The sequence below is a fragment of the Moschus berezovskii genome, chromosome 15 (genome assembly GCF_049115385.1).
Source record: "Moschus berezovskii isolate FMDL1 chromosome 15, NW_MosBer_1.0, whole genome shotgun sequence".
Classification (NCBI taxonomy): Eukaryota; Metazoa; Chordata; class Mammalia; order Artiodactyla; family Moschidae; genus Moschus; species Moschus berezovskii.
In genome coordinates, this window is record NC_142474.1 from 67,985,740 (window position 1) to 68,004,863 (window position 19,124).

At 49.1% G+C, this 19,124-nt stretch overlaps 1 protein-coding gene across 3 annotated transcripts in view; it reads right to left on the bottom strand.

The window, feature by feature from the left end:
• The window catches only part of CAMK1D (calcium/calmodulin dependent protein kinase ID), a 408,921-nt gene that overhangs the window by 12,007 nt on the left and 377,790 nt on the right, over positions 1–19,124 (bottom strand). For all 3 annotated transcript variants that reach the window (XM_088844185.1, XM_055427668.2, XM_055427673.2), the window contains 2 exons: positions 4,505–4,617; positions 2,761–2,839 (listed from right to left, as the gene is read on the bottom strand). In XM_088844185.1, the coding sequence (XP_088700311.1) occupies positions 2,761–2,839; positions 4,505–4,617 (192 nt within the window). The remainder of the gene's footprint in view (positions 1–2,760; positions 2,840–4,504; positions 4,618–19,124) is intronic.

A 19,124-nucleotide genomic window follows, 5' to 3' on the forward strand; every position in this document is an offset into this window, starting at 1 on the left:
TTGCCTCTGAACTAACAATGGAGATGGCATTTACATCAATCACACTCTGTCAGGTCTGTGTGGCTCTTTCTCTCCACACACAGATCATCAAACTCCTCTTCTCGCCTTTTGGTCCTTTGATATTTTGTATACAATCTATTCTGGGCTTCCCGGGTGGTTCAATGATAAATAATCCACCTGCCAGTGCAGGAGACACAGGTTCAATCCCTGGGTTGGGAAGATCCCCTGGAGAAGGAAATGCAACCCAATCCAGTATTCTTGCCTGGGAAATGCCATGGACAGAGGAGCCCGGCAGGCTGCAGTCCACGGGGCTGCACAGGAGTCAGACATGACCCAGCAACTAAAAAATAACACCACCACAGTCTGTTCTATTAGCACCTACATGTCCCCCCAGGAGGGCAAACTGCTGTTGCCATGGGGACTGGCTGAGTGTCACCTGGGATCGCCTGAGGTCACCTGCTGACCCCCAGGATCATCACTGTGGTTTGCTTGTCACTGAAACTGGAGGCAGAGGCTCAGAACAATCCAAATGAGGTAAACAAACCTCGTCAAGGTGTTTCCCTGTCACTGGGACTGGATTCCCATCCTGCCATTGCCTGTTTTTTAGGCAACAGCCAGCAGTCGGTTGGCTCCCAACCATCCATCACCCAAAGGAAGGCGAGGCCTCCCGTGCGGGGCTGGGAAACATATGCTGAGATGGGCTGACTGCCGTCCGCAAGGACAGCTTGGAAAGGAGCCCTGTTCTGCCTGGAGGGGTCTGTTTTGAGGCTGAGGGGAGGCCCTGCCCTAGCCAAGCCAGCCGACCTTGGCACAGTTGGAAGAGCAAGTGCGGAGTGAGGGACGATGCCCTCCGGGTGTCATCCATGGACTGGGACCACGGTCTCCAGAGCGGGCATGCTGGTAAAGCCACGTCTCACATCCTGCAAGCTCTCAGCTGAATCCATGCTTTCAAGTTGCCTGGCTAGCTTTACATATGAGAAACAGGTATATTGTAAATGCAGGCAAGCGGGGTGTTTCTGGAATGCTTGAGTCAAACCATTTGTCTTTACCATTTTCTGACACTTGACTTTCTGGGAATTCTGAAATGCACAGTAAGCATTATAAAACATGGGGGGAAAAAACCCCACCTCTGAAGTAAGGAGGCATTTATTTGTGCAGCTCACATGTCAATACATCTCAATGTGACCCAGGCTGATGACCCTGAAGTCATCTCAGACTGGACCTCTTTCTTGAGCTCCAGACTCATTCTGCAAAGCACCCACCAGAACAGATCTGCGTCAAGATGACACAGCACCCTCCTCGATCTCTTTCACTCCAGCCCGCCTGTTCCCCCAGCACAGCATCCTCCCAGCCCCTTGAACTGGACAATCTGGAATAGCCTCACCACTTCCACAGGTCAGCCCGGGACCCATAGCTTCCCCACCCCTGGCCTGTCTCCGCCCCCTCCCTTCATTCCTGGGACACTGGGCAGACCACCTCCACCCTCCCGGGGCCAGCCCTCTCCCCGTGACTGCTCTGCCCCTCCTGGCACCTCCCATGCCTAGTCCCCAATCCTGCCGCCAGGCTGAGGTTTTGAAAATGCAAATTTGATCACTCATCTTAAAACCTGTCTGGGGCCCCACTGCCCAAAAGCAAAAGAATTCCAATAGATTGGAGATTATTAGGTACTCTTCTTCACATGGATTATCTCATTTGCTCCCTTGAAAATCCCTCTAGGATACATATCACTGTTATTTCCCATCTCAGAGCCACAGGTGAGGCTCAAAGGTTAAAGAGCTGGCTCACACAGCACAGCCCGAGTCCAGGACTGGGGTCCACCGGGCCCAGCTGGAGCTCACGCTAGAACCTGCTGGGTCTCCCCTTTCCAGTGTTGTCTCTCAGCTCTCCCCGTCCACTCTCACTAAACACCGCAGCTTCATGGATGGGTGTACAGTCTAAGCCCCAAGGCCTGGCCCAGGAGGCTCATGCAGCCTGGAATCCCTGCCCCACCCTAGGTGGCCTGATAACAGCCTTTTCATAGCGCAAGGCGGGCATTTCTGTGAAGTCCTGCTTGATTCTCAGCCCTGCCTTGCCCCTCTGCCAACATCAACAGTCTGCATGTTGTACTGGCTGTTTTACTGCTCCTGGTCTTTGTCTAAGAAAGGAGGCTCACGATGCTTTAATAATAAAGCTTAATGACGCACTTGCTGCGTGCCAGATGTGCTAAACCCTCTATGTGTGCCCGTGATCTCAGACTCTGCTTACACTGACCCTGAAAACTAGGTACCGTCATCCTCACTTGAAAGATGAGAAAATTAAGGCTCAGAGAAGTATAGACCCAAAGTTACCGGGTTCAACCCTAGCAAGTGGCACAGAAACAAGGCAGCTTCAGGGCACCACAGGAAATGTGGTCCAGGATGTCATAAACATCACTTCATCCCGCTGGAGGCGACGAAACGCTAACCTGGAAAGCACCTTAAAAGAACATATAACCTCAGTCTACTTACTGGCTGAGTAATAAGCTCAAGGAATAAAACTCCGCTCTTAAAGCCTCCTGGGGGGATTACCTTCAATAAAAACGAGCCTAAGATATTTCACCTAAAGTGAAAAAGCTACAGCTATTTCTTGCACATCTGTCATTAGTTCCTTCAGAGACCATGTCCTCCAAGGCTGGGTGGGGAAAGGAAGAGAGCCGCTGGCCAGATGGGACACCAAGCCTCACCCGTGGTTTTCACAGTGGAGACCCAGCCGACTGGCCCCTCGAGTGGGTGATGTTCTTACCATGGGTGCCGAGCTGCCTGCTCGCACGTGTATCTTTTATTCGGATCTTTCTCCATCAGGTTCCGAATGAAGTCTTTTGCTGTTCAGAAAGAAGGCGCAGGACAGGAATCAGTGTGTGGCCTGAGATACGACAATAAGATACCAGCGGGTCTTTGGGAATTTCAAGGGCACCGTGACAAATATGAGACCAGCCTTCCACAGCCACTAGGGAGCTGGGACAAAAGGCAAGCGGCACTAGCATTTGGGGAAAAGAGAAGCTGAGACCTGAGGTGCTGAGTGGTGACGCAGTGAACGAGGAGGCAGCTGAGCCTGGCCTGGGACCCGCCTTCCTGGCTCTGAGTCCCTTCCTGCCAGCAGGCAGCTAGTGGCACCTGTGGTCCAGGGAAGAGACGAACAATCCTTGTCACCAGGTGCCCCTCGCTCAGCTCACCGCTGCCTCGGGGAGCTGTTTCATTGATGTCTTCTCCATGTTAAGACATCAATGATTCAACAAAATTGCCCAAACACCCACTAGGCTCCCCAGGGCTTGGGCCAGGGCTGCGGACACACAGCCTGCCAGAAGCGCCTCCTACAGCCCCTGTGGATGATGACAAACAGCAAGCAGGAAATCATGATGCAGGAGGTGTGCCCCGGTGGGGTGGAGGAACTGCTTGGAGGCCCAGGAGTGGGTGTGAGTCGGGGTAGGACACTGAGAGGATGGCGGTGGGTGAGGGGCTAGGTCCCAGGACTGGGAGATGGCATGTGCCAGGGGGAACTCTGTCACCTCGTGAGCCCAGTGGCTCACTGCCCAGAGGACTGGACTTCTGGGGGACAGCTGCACCCTTCCCAGCTCAGAAGTAAACTAGTCCCCATGCGGCTCTTTCCTGAAAGCCTTGGAGAACCACAGTTCCATCCACAGTTTCAGAAGACCGAGGAAGAAAGTAGGGCATTTCCAGTTAGAAGGAGACAATGCAAATAATACAATGTGATGTTTGAATAGGTGGTTCATTATTTCATTTGATCCTTATACCACCTGCCAGAGTGGAGGGAGTAGCGTCACCATCCTCATCTGTTAGGAAGGAAGGTGAGGTTAGAGACATTTGATCTGCTCTTGTGGGCCTTGGGTTTGATTTTTCTCCCTGAGGGGGAAATGGTGAACTTCCCTGGGAGTTCCCTGTGGCACAGTAGCTGAGATGTGGGCTCTGGTTTGAAGGCATGGGTTCAAACCGCAGCTCTGTCACTTACTACCTGTGTGGCTTCCGTCGGGTTATTTCACCTTCTGGGGTCTCAGTTTCCTTATCTGTCAAATGGGGCTAAAGGGACTCCCCACCTGACAGGTTGTCCTGTGTCCTGAGGACTGGGTGAGCTAGCACACATCTGGAGATTATGGTTCTTAGCACACAGTAAGCGCTCAATAAACACGAGCTAACACTGTCTCCTGGAGTTTATGAGTTTGAGTAAACTCTGGAAGGTGGCAAAGGACAGGGAAGCCTGGAGTGCTGCGGTCCACAGGGTCGCGGAGAGTCGGACACGACTGAGCGAGTGACAACGACGCGCACTGCCCCACTCCGGAGCGCCCAGAGTCGCGTCTGGCCGGGCAGCGGAGGAGTGCGTCCCCGCCCCAGCCAGCCCGGGGCACAGGGCCCAGGCCTCTCCCCGCTCACAAGTCAATTCAGAGTGTGTAGCTCAGGACCATCCTGAGCCCCCAGGGCCTGTCGGAGATGCAGGTCGTCTGGGTGTGGGGTCCCCGAGGCATGAGACCTACCTGAGTCAGAGATGTCATCCCAGTAGGGGGAGTCAAACTCATATTCCGCCTTGAGGATCTGCTCAAAAAGCTTGGAGTCGTTTTCATCATAGAAAGGAGGGTAGCCGCAGAGCCTGGAAGACAAGAAGGCGTGAGGGTCTGAACCGGCTGTGGACCCAGCACCACGTGGTGGCCCGACGCCCTGCCCGGAGGAAGCGCTGTCTTCGCGCGAGTGGAGAAACCTGCACCGCGTGTGCTGCAGACACAAGCTCAGCCAGGAATCCGAACCTTCTGTGGGCTCAGGAGTAAACCTGATTTCACAGGCAGCAGAAAGGGTTAACCCAGGTGGCAACAGAGGGTGAACATGTACACTGAGCTCATCTTAAACGTCACTGATCTTACTCCCCGTGATATCATCCCCAGTAGAAGAAAGGTTAAGGAAACAAACAGAAGGTATGTTTGGTGTACTCTACAGAGAGCTTCCCTGGTGACTCAACAGTAAAGAATCTGCCTTCAACGCAGGAGATGCAGGTTCGATTCCTGGGTTGGAAACATCCCTTGGAGGAGGGTATGGCAACCCACTCCAGTATTCTTGCCTGGAAATCTCATGGACAAAAGAGCCTGGCGGGCTACGGTCCATGGGACTGCAAAAGAGCTGGATGTGACTTATGGACTAAAATGACAACAAATACATTTTAGAACCCTTCCAGGCTCACTTTATTTAACCAGAGCAAAATAGAGAAATTTTACAAACCTGAGTAACCAAGTTGCCATAAGTGGCCCCCAAATGCACAGTTTCACCCTACCACACCTAACCTGGGTATCTGAAAGGTTACAGTTTCTCCCATTAACATGTAATAAGCACAAGCTAACGTAAGTTATAATACCATGACCTTTTCCCCAATGAACCCTTAAAATTGAACTTTCAAAGCTAATCTAGGTGCAGTGGTTAGGACTCAGAGCTTTCACTACAGCGGGCCTGGGTTCCATTCCTGATCGGGGAACTGAGATCTCACATGTTGTGAGGGGCAGGCAGTCAAAAAAAATTATTTAGGATGTTGGTAGAGAAAACATCTAGTTCTGGAGGTACTGACAGTCACAATAGGGAATTTTTATTAAATACCCCTAATGCAACTCATGCCACGAAACTGTGGGTTCTCCCGCCCAGGTCTGCTACCAGCTCTGACGTGACCTTCACCAGGGATGAATATGCCAGGGATACATTTTTCTGGACCAAGATGTCCTCATCTAAACACAAAGAGGCCAGACTGGAAAATTCCTAACATTCTTGCTGGCTTTAAGATGCTGTGGCTCTGTGCCTCCTTCTCCCAGTTTGTTTGGCTGGCTGTGCGTGCGTGCATTCTAAGTTGCTTCAGTCACGTTAGACTCTTTGCGGTCACATCAGACTCTTTGTGACCATGGAATATTAGCCCACCAGGTTCCCCTGTCCATGGGATTCTCCAGGCAAGAATACTGGAGTCGGTTGCCATTGGCCTCCTCCAGGAGATCTTCCTGACCCAGGGGTTGAACCCTTTTCTCAGGCATCTCCTGCATTGGCAGGTGGGTTCTTTACTGCCAGAGCCACCTGTGAAGCCCTTGACTGGCTGGGAGATCAAAGGAAAGATCTGGTCCATGCTTGAGGCCTGGGGGTGGGAAGGAGGGACGGGGCAGACAGAGGCAGGCCCTGGTTGGGACTGGACATCGGAAAGGGGTGAGATTTAGGCTGTGACTGTGATGGACAGAGCAGAGGGCAAGGCTGCATTCCAGAAGACTGGGCAAAAAGCTGGATGGCACAGAACTTGGTTCTGGGCCTGAGACAACCCCCAGGGTGGCAGCAGCCACCGTGAGAGAGTCCTGCCCCCAGACGAGCCCGGAATCTTCCCACGCAGCCCAGTGTTGTTCAAAGCACAGCTACAGCCCAGAGACCAGTTTAATGAGAACAAGGGAACAGGCATCAACCGGCTCTCGGCCTTTGAGGGACTGAGGCTGTCGGCAAGTAAGAAATTTAATAAAGGTCCAAAGCACAGCTTTCAGTACATTTTTTCAGCCACTCCGGCACTCTGCACAGCCTCACTGCCTCTGCTGTATAGGGGAAGGGCTGACGACACTTTTAAACACTGTGAGACGTTCTGTGGGCCGATAAGATTCAAAACCATCTCTCCCTACAGGGTTGGTTTAGGGACTAAGAGCCTGGAAAATTTCATTTTTAAAGATTTGCTGCTTTTGGCGAAATGAGTGAGAGCCAGTGCTTCTGAAACCACGAAGCCCGTATTTCACTGCCCAGGAAAGCCTGGGGCTGAGAGACGGACGCAGAAATGCTTCCCATAATGAGGATTTAGGGTAAATGCAATGTGCATATTAGGAAAAGCAGACAGAGAGAAATGTTAGTTCATCTTGGAAACCAACAAAATTGTAGATACGTGAGGTTTCTGTTTGTCAACAACAGAGTGTGTTTTATTTTACAGTTCAGCTTTCAAGGGAAAAAACCTTTAAGAAAATTTCAAGAAAGATTTATTCTTCATGTGCCAATTTTCTTAAAGTAATCCAATTTCTTCTGGTTTTAGCTCTTTTGGGGAGGGGAAACACAAAATACTGTTTGTGTTTCGGTACTGAGGATGGGGGGCTTCTCTGATATAGCTCAGTTGGTAAAGAATCCATCTGAAATGCAGGAGACCCCAGTTTGATTCCTGGGTTGGGAAGATCCGATGCAGAAGGGATAGGCTACCTACTCCAGTATTCTTGGGCTTCTCTGGTGGCTCAGCTGGTAAAGAATCCACCTGCAATGTGGGAGACCTGGGTTCGATTCCTGGGTCGGGAAGGTCCCCTGGAGAAGGGAAAGGCTACCCACTCCAGTATTCTGGCCTAGAGAATTCCATGGACTAAATAGTCCATGGGGTCGCAAAGAGTTGGACACAACTGAGCGACTTTCACTTTCACTGAGAATGGAAAGAAAGGAAACGGATGGAGCTTGGGGACTAAGTTAAATTTAAGAAAGAAGGTTTTACAACAGGGATTGAAACAGAACGGAAGGGCAAGGAGATGTTGTAAAATCTTCCTCAGACCCAGAAATTTCACAGGGCCCCCAGGCGAGGCTATTTCATGAGTGGCTTGTGCGGCAGGTTCAGTTAGCAGAAAGGACAACTCTGAGATGTTTCCATCTTCACATACAGGATGCTGACTTCACAGTCCTGGGCCTGCCCATCTGCAGGTTTCAATTTCATCTCTGTGTTCACATTTTACATATGAAACCAGTAAATAATCTACAAATTGATAGGTTCTCAAGGATGATAAAGCCATTCCCAATTGTTCTAGGCCAAAAAGCCCGTGATTCAGAATAACGTCTGAACTTGCCAATACAGATGCACCCCCAGTGCCAGCAACCCGGCTCCACCAGCTCCTGCCTCACGTCCATTCCAGTCTCGGAGGGCCATCCGGGGAGCATGCTTTCCCTCCCGTCTTCCCTCTGCTACTCTGTCTGTCGTCTCATCTCCCCTGGCACACTCACACAGACGTACATTGGCTTCTAGTGCAGCCTCAGGCAAACGCTTATTTGGGGTCAAAAGTCCCACCAAGCGCTTTGCTCTGTTCTCTCACTTAAACCTTACTCCCCCAGGAGGGGTGCATCTCTGACAGCCTGCCTGGACCTGCAGAGCCACTCTCCACTCCACTCCGTCCCCAGGAGGCTGGCCTGTATGAAAGGTTGCTGAGGGCTGAATTCTCTGACATCTGCTGGGGGGTCAGCCAGCGGGGACCCCAGGGGAGATGAGGGAGGTGGGAGGAGGGCAGGGCAGGATGATGCCCTGGGCCCTTCCACCTGACTCAGGCTGGTTACAGCCCTGAGCCCAGGGCAGTGCTGCTCCCAGGGAGGGGGCTCTACCAGACTCTCCCTTGGGCGGGGTAACTGCTTCCTCCCTCCTTGATCACTGAGGGTCTGAGGGCAATTATGGCTCAGCTGCCATCAGTCTCAAGGTCACGGTGCTATTCCTCGTGGTCCCTTCATACCAGAGCCCTGTATACAGTCCCTCGTATAATTCTCATTTTAAAAGCAGAGAAGCTAACTTGCAGCGAAGTCGGGACACGAGCCCCGTCTGTCTGATTCCGGGTCTGTGTTCTTAACTGTCTTGCTTGTTCACTAAAGGGAAGGAGGCTTGAGAACTGAACCTTAGGTTTCAGTCTTTGAATTCTCTCTGCAGGCCCTTTCCTTTGCCCACTGGCCCCTTCAACTGCAAATAGAGCCCGGCTACTGGACCTGACTTCCCCATTTCCCAGACACTGGGTCTAGTTGCTAAGATGCTTAGGGTTGGTTTGCAATCCACAGAGCACTTTTTATTTCTGGACCAAAGTGAAGGTCTGCACTCTACCTGGGCTGCCCTCCCCTGGCCCTTTCCAACTGGCACATCCCAACTAGGGTATTACTAGGAAGACCCAGCCCTCTGCTGCTGGGCAGTGTGGGTGCCCTGCTCTGCGTTCCCATGGCAGCACAAAAAGAGCTCCATGGTGACCCTTCCTATACAGTACACTGCCCTGACCGTCCACACCCTCCTCAAGGCAGGACCATGTCTCATGTTTTACTTTCTTCTTGGATCTGCCCAGCTCAGGGTCTACCTATGGCAGCTTCTGGGTCAATGTTTGGATGAACAAACATGTTCTTGAAAAGGGGGTTTCACCGCTGGCTGCTGAGCCCTTTGGCTGGGCTCTGAAAGAGAGACAAGGATGAAGGGAGGATGCAGGAGCGCCCTCCGCTGCACAGCCCAGGGCGCCGTCAGAGTCCTCACTCACCCTGACTCCTCCCTCCTGTACACTACCCTCCCGGAAGGTGGGAAAACAACAAAGTTCGGTGCCACTGACGGACGTTCCAGAAGAACCCAGTGAGCAAGGCCAGGTGCTGGGAGCAACCTGGCCTCTGTTTGTAGAGAGAATGCATTGGGTTACCTAAAATGCCACTGCCGTTTTGTGGACAAGTCTCACGGAGGAAGTTTTCCATGAAGAGGGCTGTTAACATAAATGAAAGTGCAAATCACCCACGGCCAACCATGGCTGGTCCAGCAAGGCAGTTGTTCTTGGAAAATGAAATGGTGTGACAGTGTGAGAGCTTCCACAGAGCGGCACCAAGACTTGACTACAAGGATTGTGCTACATTAAGGGATGTTCTGCCTCCTCCTCTGCCCTTGGACAGTATCAGTGTCCCTACAAGAACAGATACCTGCTGAAAAGACTTCCAGACAACAATCAGCTGTTACCGCTTTCCCCTTTAATGTAACTTCACTGTCATAATTCACTGCAGCCTTCTAACTTCTTGCATATTTCTTAGACCTGATTTAAGGTTCTGCTTTTCCTTATTGACTTTTGGTTTGAGAGACAGACACAGAGAAAACAGGAAGGAGCTGGTATCAGAAGTAGTGACAGGCGATGAGTTATTACACTTATACCTGTTAGGATGGTTATTATCAACAACAAAAAAATAATGAAAGTTAACAAGTGTTAGGATGTGGAGAAAATGGAACCCCGGTGCACTGTCGGTGAGGATGCAAAATGGGGCAGCCTCTATGGAAAATGATATGGATGTTTCGCAAAGTATTAAAGATGGAACGGCCATGTGATCCAGGAACCCTTCTGGATACACTCCCGAAGGAGACAACATCAGTGCCGTGAAGAGACACATGTGCTCCCACGCTCACTGTAGCACGGCCAAGACGTGAAACCAATCTGTGTCCACCAACGGATAAATGGGCAAAGGCGGCTCCGCGGCAAAGAATCCACCCACCAAGTGGAGATATGGATGTGATCCCCGGGTGAGGAAGATCCCCCGGAGAACGAACTGGCAACCCACTCCAGTACTCTTGCCTGGAAAATCCCAAGGACAGAGGAGCCTGACAGGCTACAGTTCATGGGGTCGAAAAAGAATCAGATAGGACTTAGTGACTTAGCACAGAGAACGGAGGAGCCATGTGGGCAACTGACGTTGTAGCCGTGTGGAGGGTGGGTTTGAGGCAGGAAGATAAGTCAGCCGCTGTGAGCAGACAAGGGAAGGACCGGAGGCACAGCCAGTGGTAGCGGTTGGGGGAATGGATTCCAAAAGGAGTCCGGAGGGAAAAACAGGAAGATGAGGTGATTAGCTATGGAGAGAGGGAAGGCCAGGATGCCTCCCAGGTATCCAGCATGGACCACAGGGGCTGCCGTCAACCATGGTGGAGAACACAGAGGGGAAGGGACCAGGGCCAGCCCCAACGCATCACCACAGCACCTGGCAAGTCCAACCTCTCTCTTCAATAGACACAGCCCTCCTCGGGGAAGCAGCTCTGAGCAGCGGTGTTCTTAACGTTAGGAGATCAACACCTAATGTCCTACCCAAGCCTGCCTTCTAGAAAGACAGGTGGCCCATCATTGGGAGAGAGGGATGAAGAAAAGTGAACCCGAGTTTTTGCTGAACCAAACCCCGATCAGGTCATATCCGGCAGCCCTGGTTCAGCGCGTGGCTCCCCTGCACTGCTGCAGTGGGTACAGAGGATAGAAAAGCTGCCGTCCAGACCCGGGAGCTCAGGGCTGGGCAGATGTTCCAGCCTGCTTCTCTTGCCCAGTGTAGCTGGGAAAGCAAGTAACACATACAAGCAAATCTTCTGAGCACCTGAAATGTGCCTCCTGGGCTTCCCTGGTGGCTCAGCTGGTAAAGAATCCACCTGCAATGAGGGAGACCTGGGTCAATCCCTAGGTTGGGAAGATCCCCTGGAGGAGGGCATGGCAACCCACTCCAGTGTTCTTGCCTGGAGAAATCTCCATGGACAGAGGAGCCTGGCGGGCTACAGGATGGGGTCGCAAGAGTCAGACATGACTGAGCGACTAACACACACACAGCATAAGTGCCCAAACATACTGCAAATATTCTACATAAAAAGCCTCTGAGTGCAGCAGTCCACACTGGCAACTGAGTCTTCATCTGGAAACAGCAACCCGGAACGTGCCCTTTAGTCTAACGGGAGGAAGAGCGTGAAGATGAAGAGATGGGTGACTTTGCAAGTCCTGTCCCCTGAGGGCTGACTTTGCTTTCAGAGGCATTTCGTGGTGCGGCTTCCTCAGCCTGGGATTTAGAGCGATAAAAGACACAGATTCAAATTCTGGCTCCAACAAGGCCTGGTAGAGTGACTTTGGGGAAATTACGTATTGTCTCCAAGTCTCAAGTTCTTTTGTAAAACAACGAAAATAGGACTCACATTATCAGAGATATTATAACATACATCACATACATTGTATAATAATCTATATTACATATAACGCACAGATAGATGAACAGATGGATGCAGGTAAAAGATATAACAAAGGAAAGCGCCCATCACATCGCAGTCATTAAATGCCAGCTCCCCACCCTTATCTCCCCTTGTTTGTCTCTTTTCTATCCCACCAGCTCCATCTAACTTTTCAGCTTCCCTCTGCTGAAATATTGTGCAGTGAGACCTGCTCACCATCAGGAAGACCCAAGGGAGTGGGAGAGAGGAACAGATGAGTCCGAAGGGACTCAGTCCAGTGTCCTACCCTCTAAACATGGAAACAGAGCAACATAATTAAAAATTTTGCACCAAGTCTCAGAATCATTCACGACTGACTGTACATCCTGACCTCAGCTTCTACACTGGTCTGGAAGGGAAGGAGAGAGAAGCTACCTCTAGTCATGATGGTACATGATGGATGCGCGGACAGGATGTTCTGGAGACCCGCTTTTCAAACTTGATCTTTGAGAATGGGTATTTCCAAGCATTTTACCAAGTCCTCAATTTTAGGAAACTGCTCAAGCTTCCCTGAGAACACTTACTCAAAGGCATATTAGTGAAGAGAGTATTTTTATATAATTAATGCTTTCAAACTGTGGTTCTCGAGCAGACTCTTGAGAGCTCCTTGGACAGCAAGGAGATCAAACCAGTCAATTCTATAGGAAATCAATCTTGAATATTCACTGGAAGGACTGATGCTGAAGCTCCAATACTGTGGCCACCTGATTCGAACAGTCAACTCTTTAGAAAAGACCCTGATGCTGGTAAAGATTGAAGGCAGGAGGGGAAGGAAACGACAGACAAGATGGTTGGATGGCATCACTGACTCAATGGACACGAGTTTGAGCAAATTCCAGCAGATGGTGAAGGACAGGGAAGCCTGGCGTGCTGCAGTCCATGAGGTCACAAGGAGTTTGACATCACTTAGGGACTGAACAACAACAGTGCAATTGGGCAAAAAAACAAACTTCTTTGTATATTGCAAACCAGAGAAACCGAGTAGGACTAACCAGGCCCAGTGGGTCTCTGAAAAACACTTGAAAACTCAATCAAACCTGGGCATTCCTCCTCTGGACAGCAGAGTCTGTTGGATGTGTAACAACCACTGGGCAGTCACCAGTTGGCCCTTTGTCTTGGCTGTCTGTGAGATTCAACAAGTGTTCACTGGATGAATGTCTGGAACACATACTAAGGAATCTGAGTTCTATTCCTCTTACTCTGGTCAATAGGACAGATTTTTTAAAATAATAAAATAAAGCAAAGCTTTTTAAGTTGTCAAATCTCTGGTGCTTAGTTGCAAGGCTCACTTAGCAAAATAGATTTCAGCACATTATTTGGATTTGTAGACCAGAATGACCAGTAAAACCTGAATGTTTTCAAAGATGTAATGCAATTACTTCAGCAACTAGAGTTTTGCTTATGTGCATGCCAGAGCTTTCTCCTTGCAAACCTGAAAGGGACAAGGGGAGATTCACGTATTAGAACCATGTGCAGGCTGACTTCAGCAAGGCACCCTTGGTGAAATGTAATGGCCAAATGTCCCATTACCCCTGAGATTTGGTTAATACTTTGAAAGCTGAGAAGGTAGAAGCTGATCTGGGAAAGCTCTAGAGGAGGAAAAACAAGGGACACTAGAAGGGAGATGGGACACACACCCCTTAGAAAGTTTATATATAACCAGAGCTGAAGTCCAGGAGTTGGGCAGGAGGGGAAGAAGGACAAACTCTTCCCCAAGCGTGAGAAATTGGCAGCACACTCCATTTGGAGTAAAACAGTTACCAAAAAAAAAAATAATAATAATAAAATAAAACTTGTCCACAGTAAAGGGTTGGGCTGGACAAGACATTGTCCAAAGCTGTGCTATGATCCAGGGACCTACTTCCAAATGTGTAACTTTTTGATTCTTGCATCAGCCAAAAGGACAGCATCCCCAGGAAGTCTAGGGAGTGAGCACACAGGGGAAACACATCTGAGGGAGGTTCAGACAAACCCACTTTCAACTCAGCCTTGCTGACAGTGGATTGGAGGTGGGGAAGGGGGTAGTCAGAGGAGGATAAGTGAGGGGAGCTTCCAACAGCCAGGAATGTTGTGTTAGGAGAAACACAGCGAAATTTCAGCAGCTAGAATTAGTTCTCATGAGTGATGAATTTGCAAGGAGTGCAGACATCCAGTCTGGAGGAGATTAACAGGAGCGCTAACTGATGATTCTGAACCCCGGGCAGACTGTCAACTCCACTTGTGCATCTTGTGGGGTTTTTGCTCCCTGCCTCCCTCCTCCATCCCCTTGTCTTCCTTCTCTCTCAAGTTCTGCTTGGTAAGCAGTTACGAATCTGTGCAGACTAACAGCCACACTTGGGAAATATCTTGTACCTCCATCCTGTTGGCCGTGGCTTTTGATTGCACTTTTTGCTTGTCCCCTGGCCTCCAACAGCTCTCTCACAAGGCACTTTTAAAAATTTTTTTACCTTTTGGCTGTGCCATGTGGCATGCGGGATCTCAGTTCTCAGACCAGGGATGGAACCCATGCCCTCTGCACTGGAAGCGTGGAGTCTTAACCCCGAACCTCCAGAGAAGTTCCCACAAGGCACTTCTGAGGATGACTAGAAATTGCTTCCACCCTCAGAGGCTCATCCTGGGACGTGCACTGTGAGAGCACAGCAAGCCTATCGGAAGCTGCGGTGTGGTCTTGTGTGCAGCCCCGGTGCACCTGTACTTGTCACTGAGTCATGGGCTCCTGGTCCCTCCTTCTGAACCACCTCCATGATCGTTTCCAGACTTGCTGGTGTGAACTGGTACCTCTCCTTTTCCCACCTCCATCTCTTCTCTTCCTGGTCACAAACCCAGCTCAGACTAAGAGGTCTGAACTCACGACGCATATTATCACAGCTCCTGGCGAGCTGGCCACTTTCCACTCTGTGCACCTTTTGGTTTTCTAACCAAAAGAAAATCTGTACCACCTGCCTCCAGCCTCCGTGCTGGCATGCTCCATTCCAGAGGGTAAATCTTTTAAAATATTATAAAAGCCTAGTTTGATTCTTTCATTCACTCGGTGTGGTGCTAGACAAATGAAACATTCTGATATTCAGAGATTTTACTTTCCCCATCGCTAAGTATTGGTGATACATAAGTTCAAAGCGGGATCAACTCTTCCAAGTTATATTTTAAAAATTACATCTCAAATTGAATGAGACATCTTTTATCCAACACAGTAAGCACATCATATCCTTAGATAACTGGGTCTTAGAGAATTAACCATTTCTCTCCCCTGCTTGACAACCTGGTAGATACTTGAAGACAATCCTTCCAAGTCCAGGTCACTGTACACCACTCTTGGGGAGCCTTCCTCAAGGCTTGGGCAGGGTCCACATCTCTCCCTGGGATTCCCCCCAACTCCACCAGCTCCTGCCGCCCACCTTAGAGACAGGCAGTAAGACCAGATTGTAAGTTGCCTGTTTACTGCCTGTTGCCTCTGGCAGACAGGACGTGCCTGTGTGGCCAGGGCGGTAATGAATCCATTTCAGCAGCCATGCCATACTGTCTGACACGTATTAGTTTCAATAGATGTTAGTTAAGTGAGCAAATGTCAATCCCCTGCCTTCCATCCTCCAGGCTAAACATCCCAAAGCATTTAGATGCTACTTAAATGACAGTCTCCAGGAGATGATGCTTACATGAAGTAAGTGAGCAGAGGGAGTAAAATGCTTTCCCATTTGTCCTGAAGCCACACTGTTCAGTGTGGAAAAGGAGACATTCCCTTCCTGCTTCTCCCTCTGGGCGTCCTTTCTACCTTGTTGTTGTTTAGTCACTAAGTTGTGTTCAACTCTTTGTGACCCCACAGATTGTAGCCTGTCAGGCTCCTCTGTCCATGGGATTTACCAGGCAAGATGCTGGGGCAGGCTGCCATTTCCTTCTCCAGGGGATCTTCCCGATCCAGGGATCGAACCCGCATCTCCTGCGTTGCAGGCAGATTCTTTACTGCTGAGCCACTGGGGAAGCCCCCCTCTCTAGCTGGGACAAAGGCACAGATGGGGTGAACTTCACCTTTCCCAAAGTCACTGGCAGGAAACTGCTCCCACCACTGTGGAAAATGTAGCATTTCTTGACCTCAGTGGTACTATTTGTAAAATTTCCTCCATCACCCTGTGCATCTTGAAACCAGAGAGTATTTTAGGCTTGGTTCTTTCCTAAGGGTTAGAAGTGAACCAACTGTCAACAGACCACTAATAGTCCTTCTCCCAAAGCAGCAGAGAGAGGGTCATGAGCCCATGAATGAAGCTGAAATATGGTCAAGCAGAACCTGTAAAGAAATGGCACTTAGGCACCTACACGGTCCACTCAGTATAGACTAGGGTGGGTGGCGAGGATTGGGCATCTTTCTGAGAATCCTCAAACAGCAGCCACACTGAAATGCAGTTGGCATTTTACTGAATGCCATTTCACTGAAGTTAAATCAGTGAGCCTGGAAATTATAACCAACATCAATGCCTGTTGAAATAAAAACAGTGAGGCTAGAACAACAAAAGAAGAGTGCAGGCTGGTGACTGGCCTTTAAGGCGGAGGGAGGCAGCGGGTGTAAGAAGCGTCTGCACGTGGCCACTCTGACCAGAGATGCGGCAACAGCGGTCCCCCCTTGCCAGAAATCACCTTTGGGAGACAGAGGTGACCAGGAGCCCACGAAGGGCTTTATGAAAACACCCAAGGCCATCCAAGTCCACCCAGCTCCTCAACTCTGATCCCCGTTCACTAAGGAAACTCCCTGTTGGAATCTGCTTTCTCCTGGAACTTGCGAGTCTGATGACATGCATATCTCATTAATTTGCAGAGCATGCATCTCATTATGATTTAATAAATGGACATTCCAGTTGTGTTTTATTTGTTTTGTTTTAATCTCTTTGGAGTCTGGCTAGTATGAATCAATTCCCTGGGATCATCTGAGTAAGATGAAGCAACAGATCTAATTTCATTTCTAAATGTCTGAAGCCAAGGTTAAAACTATATACCCATGGTTGCCTGGATGTGGCAACATGTCCCACTCTGCGAGGTTTATGAAAATATGATGACTGCTGCCTGCTGGCGATGCCAGTTCATTATTTCTATCAGGGTTACATGAGAATAGGAACCATCATAATACCCCAGGCTTGGATGTTTCACTGGGGCTCAGTAATCACACTGTATTCTCTCCTGCTGAAGCATGGGTTTGTGCTATCTCTCAGGGACACATGAGTCCATAAAGGGGCAGCTCTCAGTGGCGGGAAGAATGATGAGTTCCTTGGTAAGGAGCATCCTTTGTCTCAGAAAATGGACCTCTTGTGCCAGTTAAGCATTCTTAGTTCCATTCTTACAAAGCTAATTATGCTGTGTACCTTGGTCAATTTATTTCTGTGACTTAGTTTAAAAAACTGAACAGTGTAGGAAGCCAGTCAAAAAGTAAGGGTATGAGCATGAGTATTCACCTGAGATTTCCTCTAGGCAGAGAGGTCAGAGGTCACAGTATGCGTAAGTGCCCTCACCACCCACAGCAGATCTGACAAATCCATCCCTAACCATCCTTTAGCATTGACTGGTTTGATCTCCTTGCTGTCCAAGGGATTCTCAAGAGTCTTCTCTAGTACCACAATTTTAAAGCACCAATTCTTTGGTGCTCCACCTTCTTTGTGGTCCAACTTTCACACTTGTACATGACCACTGGAAAAATCCTAGCTTTGAGTATATGGACCTTTGTCAGCAAAGTGGTTTCTCTGCTTTTTCATACACTGTCTAGGCTTGTCCTTCCAAGGAGCAAGTGTCTTTTAATTTCATGGCTGCAGTCACTGTGTTCAGTGATTTTGGACCCCAAGAAAAGAAAATCTGTCACTTCTTCTACTTTTTCCCCTTCTATTTGCCACAAAGTGATGGGATGGGTGCCATGATCTTAGTTTTCTGAATTCTGAATTTCAGGCCAGCTTTTTCACTCTCCTCTTTCAACTTCATCAAGAGCTCTTTAGTTACTTTATGCTTTCTGCCATTAGAGTGGTGTCATCTGCCTATCTGAGGTTGTTGATATTTCTCCCAGCAATCTTGATTCCAGCTTGTGAGTCATTCAGCCCAGCATTTCTCATGATGTACTCTGCATATAAGTTAAACAAGCTGGGTGACAATATATAGCCTTGACATACTCCTTTCCCAATTTGGAACCAGTCCATTGTTCCATGTCTGATTCTAACTGTTGCTTTTTGACCTGCATACAGGTTTATCAGGAGACAGATAAAGTAGTCTGGCATTCCTGTCTCTAAGAAACTTCCAGTTTGTTGTGATTCACACAAAGGCTTTAGCATCTCAATGAAGCAGATGTTTTTCTGGAATTCTCTTGCTTTTTCTATGATCCAACAGATGTTGGCAATTTATTTCTGGTTCCTCTGCCTTTTCTAAACCCAGATGTACATCTAGAAGTTCTTAGTTCACATACTGCTGAAGCCCAGCATGAAGGATTTTGAGCATGTGAAATGAGCACGACTGTATGGTAGTTTGAATATTCTTTGGCATTGCCTCTCTTTGGAATTGGAATGAAAACTGACCTTTTCCGGTCTTGTGGCCACTGCTGAGTTTTCCAAATTTGCTGACACACCGAGAATAGCACTTTAACAGCATCATCTTTTAGGATTTGAAATAGCTTAGCAGGAATTCCATCACTTCCACTAGCTTTGATTGTAGTAATCCTTCCTAAGGCCCACTTGACCTCACACTCCAGGACGTCCAGCTCTAGATGAGTGACCACACCGTTGTGGTTATCTGGGACATTAAGACCTTTTTTTTTTTTTAAATAGTTCTTCTGTATATTCTTGTCACCTCTTCTTAATCTCTGCTGCTTCTGTTAGGTCCTTATTGTTTCTGTCCTTTATCATGCCCATCCTTACACGAAATGTTCCCTTGGTAACTCCAATTTTCTTGACGAGGTCTCCAGTCTTTCCCATTCAATCGTTTTCCTCTGTTTCTTTGTACTGTCCGTTTAAGAAGGCCTTCTTATCTCTCCTTGCTATACTCTGGAATCTGCGTTCAGCTGGACATCTTTCCCTTTCTCGCTTGCCTTTCGCTTCTCTTCTTTCCTCAGCTACTTGTAAAGCTCCTCAGATAACCACTGTGCCTTCTTGCATTACTTTCTCATCAGACTCAGTTCAGTTCAGTTCAGTCACTCAGTCGTGTCCGACTCTTTGCGACCCCATGAATCACAGCACGCCAGGTCTCCCTGTCCATCACCAACTCCCGGAGTTCACTCAAACTCATCTCCATCGACTCGGTGATGCCATCCAGCCATCTCATTCTCTGTCGTCCCCGTCTGCTCCCACCCCCGATCCCTCCCAGCATCAGACTCTTTTCCAGTGAGTCAACTCGTCGCATGAGGT